Source organism: Urocampus carinirostris, chromosome 7, assembly GCF_059441175.1.
Source record: "Urocampus carinirostris isolate Australia breed hairy pipefish chromosome 7, RoL_Ucar_1.0, whole genome shotgun sequence".
In the NCBI taxonomy this organism is placed as follows: Eukaryota; Metazoa; Chordata; class Actinopteri; order Syngnathiformes; family Syngnathidae; genus Urocampus; species Urocampus carinirostris.
Genome location: NC_142355.1, coordinates 7,650,008 through 7,661,725, shown reverse-complemented (window position 1 = coordinate 7,661,725; position 11,718 = coordinate 7,650,008). Strand labels below are relative to the sequence as shown.

Below are 11,718 nucleotides of genomic sequence, written 5' to 3'. Positions count from 1 at the left end.
CCTCTCCCTTTTTCCCCCTCTCTCACAACTTTTTATCTCTTGTTTCTCACGCTCTCTCCCTCTTTTTCTCCTTTTCTCTCTCTCTTCATACCCTTTGCGCTTTCTTTTCTCTCCTTCTGTCTTTCTAGTTCTCTTTGGATTTCTTTCTTCCTCTCCTTTTCTTTTCCCCCTCTCTCACGACTTTTTATCTCTTTTGTTTCTCATGCTCTCTCCCTCTTTTTCTCCTTTTCTCTTTCTCTCTTCATACCCTTCGCGCTTTCTTTTCTCTTTTCTCTCCTGTCTTTCTATTTCTCTTTGGATTTCTTTCTTCCTCTCCCTTTCTTTCCCCCTGTCTCACGACTTCTCTTTTTATCTCTTTTGTTTCTCACGCTCTCTCCCTCTCTGCTTTGTCCCGCCCTCTTCCTCTTATATCTTTATCTCTTTTTCTTTCTCTTTAATCTACTAGTCCGGCCCCCGACAGAATGTTTGTTCTATCGTGTGGCCCCCCATTTAAAATGAGTTTGACACCCCTGTTTTAAGCACTGAAGGTATTAAATGGAAACAAATGATGGCCTCGGTTTATGGTTATTTTAGTTTCACAAACTGGTGTTATTTTGTCTACCTCAGTTGGACAGTGGGAGCTCTATTGCAACGTTGGAATCATGTGCCAAAATAATCTGCAGAGACCACACAGGATTTAATCCCATTCATAGCTCAGTTTCTCCTGTATTACAAGACTAAGCTTTTCTACCCTTGCCATACTTACAACAGCTGACAATTATAATGCTTTTCACAAGACGGGAAACTTAAAATTTGTCGAATGCATTGTTCTTTTATGATGAGTCACCACATATTTGATTATTAAAACACTGAACTGGGGATTTTTTTTGTTTTTGTTTTTTGCTGTCGGGCATGCTAACCAGCTTTTCGTTTTGAGGGAAGCTTTGAGTAAAGGTGTGCGACTGTCTGTTTTTGCACCGTTATTTATTCAGGATACAGAGGAGAAATAAAAGTCCCACTTATCACTCATTTGGATCGGTTCACTTTGATCTCATCTCATTAGCCGTACCGCTTATCCTCATTAGGGTCACGGGGGGGCTGGAACCTATCCTAGCCATCTCCGGGCAGTGGGCAGGGGACACCCTGAACTGGTTGCCAGCCAATCGCAGGGTACACGGGGACAGACAACTCATTCGCTCATTCACTCCTAGGTACAATTTGACCGGCCAATTCACCTGAAATGCATGTTTTTGGAACGTGGGAGGAAACCCACGCAAGCACGGGGAGAACATGCAAACTCCGCACAGGAAGTCTGGAGCTGGAGTTGAACCCACGACAGGTTCCCATGACATGAACTGTGCCGCACAAGCGCTAACCACTGCACCGCCGTGCTGCCCTCAGTTCACTTTGAAATTCATTAATATGTAAGTAAATAAAATATTCTCCGTTCTGTTAATGTTTCCACTCTTGACTTTTTGCATACATAAACAATCTTTTGACATTACAAAGTGGTAAATGTTATCATATTTTAATATGTGAAACAGTTTTCTTGTATAAATGTTAAGTCGTGTTTATTTGTAAAGCCCTTAATCACAAAAGTCTCAAAGGGCTGCACAGGTTATTGCAAACCACCAGGGTTGGGTAGGGTTACTTTAACTTGATTACTTTCAATTACTTTTGGATGACTCCAATACCAAATATGCTAATAAAAGACAAAAGAAACTAAATATGAATAAAATGATGACTCACAACACGTGGTAAGCTTTCTCTCCTGGCTTTGATCTCCGGCAAAACGAACATAAAATGCGACAGAAACAAAATGAAAATAAATCCTAATAGCTTGCCAACATCATTTTTGCCGTTCCATGTAATCCGTTACTCCCCAAGCCTGCCCAACATCAAGTTCATTTCGGATGGGCCCATAATCGTTAGCAACAAGGATATATATGCCTTGTGGAGGTCTAAAACTCACATTCATGGTAATAACATAGTAATAACACTTATTACACTTTAAAAACTCTTAAAATATACAAATTCAAATAGAATGGGCTGTTCCATTTGAGTTGGCCAATCCGGAATGCATTGAGCCCATTCATTTTGCTGATTCGTTAGCATGTGGCCAGTAGCATAATTTTTTAGCATGAAGCAGTTAGCATTTATCCATTAGCATCACTTTTTAGCATGTATCCATTAGCATAATTCATCAACATGTACCCATTGGCAGTTTGTAAATATGAAGTTATTAAAATATAGCCATCACCAACATTTTTTAGCATGAAGAAGTTAGCATTTAGCCGTTAGCAACGCTTTTCAGCATATACCCATTAGCATAACCCGTCATCATGAGGCCATTAGCATAATTTGTAAATATGAAGTCTTTAAAATATTGCCATTACCAACATTTTCTAGTATCAAGAAGTTAGCATTTAGCCGTTAGCATAACTTTTCAGCATATCCATTAGCATAACTCATCAACATGAGTCCATTAGCATTATTTGTAAATATGAAGTCGTTAAAATATAGCCATTACCAAAATTTTTTACTATGAAGAAGTTAGCATTGCCAAAACTTGGCAATGTAGTCGTGCCTCGCTGGAGCAATCACAACTAATAATGAATAAAAGTACAAAGCAATGTATAAGGAAACAAAATAAAAAAAAGTTAATGTAATTGATCCGTTTTTGAAAAATCTATTACTCTACAGGATTATAATATTTATTTTTTCACTCTGCCATAATTCATTTCAACTTTTTTAGACTAAGAAACTTGAATCCCTCCAAGACACTTTAAAATATTCACCTTTCAGTGCAACAACAAATTAATGACCAAATACAAGAACAAATTACGTTTTTAAAATAGCTTGTGAAACACAACCCTGAAAAATACTGGATAACGTTCTAAAATGGACTTATTACCTTGACATGAGCAGGTCCTTCGGTGAATCTCCCGTTCTTCCTGATTGGTTACTTTTGCATTGAACATAACACGCATAATAAAAGAAACGGAAGAAAACTTGTGCACCGACCTCTAGAAGTGGTTACTTTTCATCATTTTTAGCTTGTGCAATCTTGAGAGCTTGAAAATCAACGCTTAGCCGAGACACTTCATATCCATTTTGTCTCTGGGATTCAATCCACCCTCCGTTTTTGAATACTGTCCATCAATGTTCCCTGTAATTTTCCACGGGTCTGAGCGTTCACACAAAGTCGGGGAGCAACGCTTGAAACAACAGTGAGCAACGGCAATCCCAAGTGTGGCAACTAAGTTATTATCCAAAACTTGACGTCACGTTACATTTTGCTGACTTTCCGGCAATGCAAAAAATTATTTTCACTTTTGAATGAATTGACTCATGTATTATTGCAAAGGTTGTACGTCCTACAAACGTCATTTGGCTTTACAACAATTCTCTCGCAAGATTTCCATTTCTTTTTTTCCTGGTATCTTTTGTCGCATAATACTAACATTTTTGGGGGCTTATTTAGTCGGTTGCACGATACACAACTGTATTTAATCACGTTTTTTAGTGGAAGTACAATGTTGGCAACTAGATTGACTTGGTATAATTGGAAATTATTGAATGCAACACAAACGTTTTCTTCTTTTTCCCTGTTTTTTTTTCCATTATTTTTTTTTTAAATTCCTTTGAAAAAATCTCATTGTTTGTTTTCCTAGCCGTTACTTTTTACTCTATTTACTTTTTTCCTTTGTTTCTTTTTATTTTTCTCTGGCTTTTTTCTGAAAATGTCCTTTTTTCTCTTCCTTTTGTTTTGTTTTTTTCTCAGCTTTTCACTACTTTTTCATTTTGGTATTTTTTTCCTTTTTTGTTCTATTCCCCCCCTCCTATAAGTCACTCTGTGCACAATTTTACATAATATTTGGTCTTGTAGAGATGAAAGAAGCAAAATCAACCTTAAGAGCCGTTTAGGACCAGAAAGAGCCGGTTCCTTTTAGTGAGCCGAGCCAAAGAAGCCGGTTCTCGAAAAACTCTACTGACTTTACTCAACTTCGTTCTACTTCGACATTGACCTCAAAATACCGCATTTAGAACACAGTGTCAGGGGAACCCGTGTATTTTTACCTACATGCACTGTAACTTTGACTTAGTTCGCTTCTTAATTAGCAATTTCGAGCCCTGATTTTTGTGAGCCGGCTAGATTTTCTTGTGCTCGGAAAAGCTCTGGGTAGTGCGCAATTGCGCACACACGCAGCTTAGAGGGAACATTGCGCTGGATAGATTTTATTGTGCGGGCAGTGCGCGATTGCGCACGCGCGCTGATGAATCGAAGGTTGTTTATGACAATATGAACAATCTAGAGCTATCCAGCAGACCGAGAACATCACTGTTCATTATTTGCATTTAATGAGTAACGCACTTACGCTCCACGTCGTATCCACAGTCGAGATACCGAATTGTACTTATGACGCGTTCCAGTTCTGGTGACCGAGAAAAGTAACTGGGTTCCAGTAAGGGGTTCTTTTGTACCGCGTTCGTCCCAAGACCGTCACCCACCAATATTGCTCCTCGGATACAAAGAGATACGAAGGAAGTTGTACAACATGCGAGAGCTTTAATGTACACTACAGTAGAAGTTAGCCGTCGTACTGTACATGCTAGTGCCGGAGCCCGTCTGTGTCGTCTACAACTCGTTCAGGTGGACGCGTTTGTCTGGAGTGTGGAAAGATCTTCAGATCTGCGACGACTCCAACCACAAGGAGGCGTTTTTGACGCGGGCCTGCCGAGAGTCCAGCTTCAGCATGGCCGACACGGCCTCCTCGATCTTCGACAGCCACTCCCTCTAATTAAAAAAAAAAACATTGGCGTGCAATAAAAATGCCGGGGAACCAGAACGGAAGTGTGAGCGTCCCCTAGCGAGCAGCCTAGTACTGATGCGGACCAGGGAATCCTACCGTTTAATTAAAACAATGCATTTCGGAGACACGCGGTGTCGGATGATGCAATGCGATTTCTGCCAAGTGCTCTGGATGTCAAGGTGAAATAATTGAATGAAGCGTGGGTAAACAGCAAGAGTATCTAGGACTCCCTTCTACAGTTTCCCATGGTCTAAAGTAAACATCTCTGTCTGAAGTTGCTGTGCGTATTGTGGGTAGATCTAAGACATGCGTCTGCTCTGAAAGGCCAGACTGAAACCACATTGCCGTTTTGAAAGCACTATTGGAGTGACGTTGGTTGCTACAAGTAAATCGGTGAATTATTAAAAGCCAATTTATAAATGTTAGATTTTTTTTAGATGTTTTTTAAGTTATCCGAAAATTGGATTTAACCCATTTTAATACCAATTAAGAAAATTTTTTGAATGAAAAATTAAATGCCTTTAATTACTTCAAGGATAAGTACATATGTATATAAGCAGCACGGCAGCTGGGTGGTTAGCGTGCAGCCCCGCGGTGCAGAGGTTTAGGGTTCAAGTCAAGCTACTGCCGCCTCTCTGTGTGGAGTTTGCATGTTCTCCCCGTGCTTGAGTGAGTTTCCTCCCACATTCCAAAGACATGCAAATCAGGTTAATTGGCCGGTCTGAATTGTCCCTAGGTGTGAATGAGTGAGAGTTGTCTGTGTGACCTGCGACTGGCTGGCAACCAGTTCAGGGTGTCCCCTGCCCACAGATAGCTGGGATTGGCTCCAGCACCCCCGCGACCTTACTGAGGATAAGCGGTGCAGATAATGGATGGATGGATAAAAATATACACGGGTCCAACAAAAATATTCCCAAAACTTATTGTACTGTATGGACTAAATTTCAGTACAATCACAACTTATTTTACATTTGCTGTGCCATGCAACTGATCTTTACCTCTCCCATCCCTAGCACATATGACAAAGTCATAAGAGAACCAAGTACTGCTACAGCTCCATAAAAAACAAATTACCGTATTTTCCGCACTATAAGGCGCACCGGGTTATAGGGCGCACCCCGAAAAAAATAGTTCTTGGTCCTATATTTGACATATATAAGACGCACCAAATGATAAGGCGCTACAATGGGAACGTGGACAAAACAGTCAGATAGTTCAGTCCAACTGATTACACCCTTAACATTCCCAAAGCTTGCAAAGACGCAAATACGTGTCGTAGGCAAGTGCGGATGCGGTGTCCGTACGATGTCACTCAAATGCATCGTTCCAAATATCATTCGGAAGGTTAAAGTCTTGGGATTCAAGAAATGCCAACCATGCCTTAGTTTCTATTTTCTTTTTCGCTCGCAACTTTACTGTGCATATGACAATAAACACTTGGAATTGAGTAGAATTTAAAAATAGACACTCCATTCCATCCATTATCTGCACCGCTTATCACAGAAACATTGAGTTCAGTCTGAAACAAGATACAGGGAAAATATATAGCCGGAGTAGCTCACCGAAGTCGTTGTGTTCAATAATAATGTGCAACCATGGTCCTCTTATATCCGTGAGTGTAGTAAATCCAGGAGAGTAAAATATTTACAAATACAATACAGAATAGTAAAATACTGTCTCTATGCCGTCAACCCAACATGCTATACACATTCATCTTTTTCGGCCAATTACAGGCTTTGTTTCGCCCCTTTAGCCTATGCTAGCCTGTAAATGATAAAAAGGATCCGCCCCTTTAACTCCGAATAACTTTAGCCAATAGTGATCGATTCAAATGATGATTGACACATTGGTTAGCCAATGAAACGCCGGTAAATAAATCCCAGCATACATTGGGACTACTTGGCGTTCGGGGGGAAATTTAGTCGGAGGCTGCTGCATTAGTTGCAAGACTTTGCGACTTAATATTGATCCATATATAAGGCGCACTGTATTATAAGGCGCATGGTCAGCTTTTGAAAAAAATAAAGGCTTTTAGGTGCGCCTTATAGTGCGGAAAATACGGTATACATGTTGTTAATAGTTGCTAAGGAGGAGTACACGGAAATTATCAGACTTAGTCATCAGACTGATCCCAGCCTGACATGACGTTAGTTTCTGGCACAATAGAAAATAATATACCCAATAATTAGTCACCTCTTGCCATACTAAAATATTCAATCAGCCGACAGTACTCATTACAAGATTCCAAGTATTCATGTATAATGATTTTTGTCACACTCTTTCGTAAATGTTCATGTCAATCAGATGATTGTTGACTGCTGCCATAGTTGATTGACATTGAGAGCTGAGGACAGAGACTGCAAACGTGAGTCTTAATCATAGAACAATTACCGTAAATTCCAGACTATAAGCCGCTTCTTTTTTCCCAAACTTTCAACCCTGCGTCTTATTCAGTGATGCGGCCAATTTATATAATTTTTCTAACGGCCGCCAGCGGCGCTCGAGTACGAAAGGTAAGATTTAGACCGGTGGAATATATGCGCCGAGGAAGACTGCAACTTCTTGGCTTGACTAGCGGCGAGAAATCTTTCACTAAAACTGGCCGCATGGGAAAGGCAACCTTTTTGCAAGTCTGCCAGTGGATTCTTAGAGCGTGGGGCAGCATAAAATAATCCGCCATCACCAACGGGTTCCGAAAAGCCGGTCTGCTGCGTGACGGAGAGGAGGGCACAGAATCAGGAGTGGATGGGAGCGTGGGACGACGTCTATATGACAGTTTCTTTTCGACACTAAGGGAGACGACTTTGATGGCTTCAGTTCTAAGGAGGAAGATGAGGACGGTTTACCGTGATTTTTACAAGTACGGTATGTTTTTATACCAGACCCATTTACCGTGTTGCGAGCGTGTTGCTACCATTAACTGCCCTGTCACAGGCACTGTTTGGGATGAAAGTTATGTTATTAGTATTAAAGCTTTGAAAACTCTCTCGGTGTACCGTCTTTTTTTGTAAACATGTGTAACCATGTATAATATGTATTTGCAACTGTATATTTTTGTAATGTAATTATTTGTATTTATTTTGGACACTTTTTCTGATATGTTTTGAACGGGCCAATTAAAAAGAAGGGGCGTAACAAACGCGAGGTGACGGGAAGTGGGGACCGGTAAAGGTGAGTGTTTGTGGACGCAGCGGACAATAGTGGATATATATTTTTCCCACCCTTACCTTTGGAAATATAGACTTTTTTCCTTGGATTACTTTCAACGGGACCCGGACTCTGCCGGTCTGCATCAAACCTTAAGTATCGGTGTCATTTTACGTTCATTTTGCCGGCTGTGATTTTTGGACTGTGTACTTTACTGAAGGAGATCCATTTTCAATCGCGGGACTTAAAGCCGGGTTTGGGTTAATTTTATGTTTGTGTTACATTCTTTTAATGTGGCCGCATGCGGCTTATATACAGGTGCGGCTTGTGTAAGTACAAAACCGGTTTTCCTCTTAAAATGTGGTGGGTGCGGCTTATATACAGGTGCGCTCTATAGTCCGGAATTCACGGTAGTTACTTTTCTTTATGAGACATTTTCCTGCTGATTTTTTTTTTTTCAAACGTACAAAATGGACATGAATGAGTTCATTTTCATGGCTGTTTAAGCCTACAGCCTGAAAACAAAGTTGAGTTTCTTCCTCAAATTTGCACGTGCGGCTATTATACTTATCAATCGTATACTTGTATGATGAATAATAAAGGCCAGACATTCAATCAGGCGCCACCTGTAGTCCAGAATTTACAGTAAATTGAATCCAAGGGATGTTCCTTGATTTGCATACCTTGGAAGCTTCTGACCCAGCCTGCAGGACGAATGCACCGATGCACTGCTGGTAGCGGTTCTGGTGCGTGATTATAAAAGAATATGGCAGCCCCGATGCTTCAAAAAACAAACAAAAAAAGAGAAATCATAACAAATGAAGGAAAAGACAACATCCCAGATGAGTCCTTGGACTTACTAGAGGCGTTTAGTTGATCAATGTTCCTGAGCTGGAGACGGTCCAGAGAAACAGGCTGGTCCAGAACTGTGAAGGTGCAGCCTTCCTTCAGCAACTGGTCCAGTTCCAAGTTCTGTGACAAGCGTAGAGTGTTGGCTTCCGGGCCCAGGGACCTCTGCGCAAAAGCAAAGGGGAACCCATTTACCTTAAATTCCGGACTATAAGCCGCTACTTTTTCCCCAAACGTTCAACCCTGCGGCTTATTCAGGGATGCGGCCAATTTATATAATTTTTCTAACGGCCGCCAGTGGCGCTCGAGTACAAAAGGTAAGATTTAGACCGGTGGAATATATGCGCTGAAGAAGACTGCAACTTCTTAGCTTGTGCACAATTTAAATTAGCATAGACATATCCTCACCATGTAAATAGCATTAAGTAAGGCACATGACGCAGCTTTCAAGCTAAAAGCAATCGAGCAGTCCGATAAAGAAGGAAAATGGAGCTACTGCACGTAAACTTTGCTTAGCGTGTTTTAGAAAAAGGGAGTGTGGGACGACGTCTTTATGACAAATCCGTCTTCCCCATACTAGGGAAGACGACTTTGAAGACGTCAGTTATAAGGAGGAAGATGAGAACGGTTTACCCTGATTTCCACAAATAACGTATATATTTTTAACAGGTCCGTTTTGTGTGTTGCGAGCGTGTTCCTAGTAGCGTTTGGCTACCCTTCACAGGCACGGTTTGGGATGAAAGCTATAATATTATTATTAAAGCTTTGAAAACTCTCTCGGTGTACCGTCTTTCTTTGTAAATATGTGTAACCATGTATAACATGTATTTCCAACTGTATATTTTTGTAATGTATTTATTTTAGAGACTTATTCTGATATGCTTTCCACGGGCGAATCAAAAACGGGGGCTGATGGGAAGTGGAGTAAAGGTGAGACGTTTTTGTGGACGCAGCGGACAATAGTGGATATATATTTTTTCCACCCTCACCTTTGGAAATATACTTTTTTTTTTCCTTGGATTATTTTCAACGGGACCCAGACTCTGCAGGTCTGCATCAAACATTAAGTACCGGTATCATTTTCCGTCCATTTTGCTGGCTGTGGTTTTGGAACTGTGTACTTTGTATTCAGTTACAATCGCAGGTCGGGCTTGGGTTAATTTTGTGATTGTGTTACATGTTTTAATGTGGGCGCATGCGGCTTATATACAGGTGCGGCTTGTGTAAGGACAAAAGCGGTTATCCTCTTAAAATGTGGAGGGTGCAGCTTATAATCAGCTGCGCTCTATAGTCTGGAATTTAAGGTAGGTAACTGCTCATTTATCAGTATTTTTTTAACTCCTCTTTTTGGAGGGGGTGAAGAGTATTGAGCCCCTAAAATTCCCAAACTAAAAGGAATGAATAATGCCAGGGTACAAAATTGCCATGTGGACTCTTGAAAAGGGCCACATGTGGCTCGCGAGCCATAGGCTATATGGCTTGCGAGCCCTCATATAGTGCAATGAGAAAAAAAAGTTACATTTTAACAATAGTGCATCAAAATTACCTTGGAATACTGACTGTTGCAATATAGCAAGCTGGCAATTTCCTCCAGACTGGGCAGAGAGGAGCCAATAATCTTCTGGGCTGTGTTGATTACATTCTGTATATTTTTTTTTTCAATTCGTTGCCGTGCTCAGTGACATTTTATGACTGATCCTGCCCCTGATTTAAAAGAAACTTTGGCTTTAATTGAAGAGAGATTTCTAGATTGTTAATTGTAGCACTTGTAGTGATGTTCAAGTATTTTGACCATTGACAAACTTAGAATAAACTGTTATATTTTAATATGTTATCCTGAAGATTTATTACTACAAGTTGTTTTTCCTGTCCTGGCCTATTTAAGCCATTTCAGCTAAAATTGTGTACCAGAGAGCAGAACACCCGCAGAGAAGAAGTCTGTACTCTTTCAGGATGTATTTGCTAAATAATATTACTTTCAGTGTTCTCGTTTGCCCGCGTCCCTGCGTCTTAGACGCATTATTTTTGCTGGGGACGCTTCGTGTCAAATCAACGTGCGTCCCCGGGACGCAACTTTTTTGACACAAAATTGTCATTATCATTTTTTAACAAAGATTTACCGTCAGATTTCGTCAGGCAGATCCACCATTGTTGTTTTGGTCTCGCGGTTCGAGTTTTCGTCTGCACGCCGATCTCCAGTTCGAGTTGTGTAGTGAAAGTTTGTCTCTTTTTAGAGAACCGGCTTTTTCGGCTCAACTCATTAAAGAGCGGCTCTCCAACGGCTCACTTGCTTTGATGCGTTATATTACGAATGATTATGTTGTATAAAGAAGTTAAGAAAAAAAGGAAGTATAAAAGGAGAAAGTGAAAAAAAGACAGGTTTGTGGTGATCCCGTTTAATCAGTATATTACCAACAATAATTTAATGCAGAAAATGAATTCATAATATGAATAAGAAAATGTATTATTCTACTTAATTATATTTGCATATATTTTTTCCTTCTACAGTGAACGTACAAGCGACTTCATTTTTGAACTTTTTTCATAATAAATCTCATTCATGTCAGGCAACTCAGTGTCTCACAACAAAATGTTCATTAACAATATATATGATATAACGAAACACATGTACAATATAACATGTTAAACTACATAAATAAACATGTTTGAAAAAGAAAAGATATATTTGTATTTTGTAAGGGAAAATACGTTTGTAAGGGCATGGAGCACACTAAATTTTGGGGAGTCATAGATCTCTGTTGGGACCCATAGATTTTTGAGCATGCGAGTACCCGGGACCCATCACTTTTCACAGGTAAAATAAACACTGTACTTTTATAAAGAAAGTTTGAATTTGGGGCGGTTTCATGATTCAACTTCATACATTAGGTTTCGTTATCTTAAATTATATTTGTTTGGGAAGGTGGCA

The 11,718-nt window shown here is 40.2% G+C and overlaps 1 protein-coding gene across 2 annotated transcripts in view; it reads right to left on the bottom strand.

Moving 5' to 3' along the window:
- Positions 1-4,529: 4,529 nt before the first annotated feature.
- The window catches only part of plekhg7 (pleckstrin homology domain containing, family G (with RhoGef domain) member 7), a 44,260-nt gene continuing 37,071 nt past the window's right edge, over positions 4,530-11,718 (bottom strand). Inside the window, exons 15-17 of one of the 2 annotated variants that reach the window (XM_088339628.1) lie at positions 8,801-8,912; positions 8,624-8,721; positions 4,530-4,777 (exon numbers count right to left, since the gene is read on the bottom strand). In XM_088339628.1, coding sequence (XP_088195754.1) covers positions 4,667-4,777; positions 8,624-8,721; positions 8,801-8,912 — 321 coding nt within the window. In that variant the 3' untranslated portion in view covers positions 4,530-4,666. Of the gene's footprint in view, positions 4,778-8,623; positions 8,722-8,800; positions 8,955-11,718 lie in introns of both variants that reach the window. The other variant, XM_088339627.1, reaches the window with a different exon arrangement.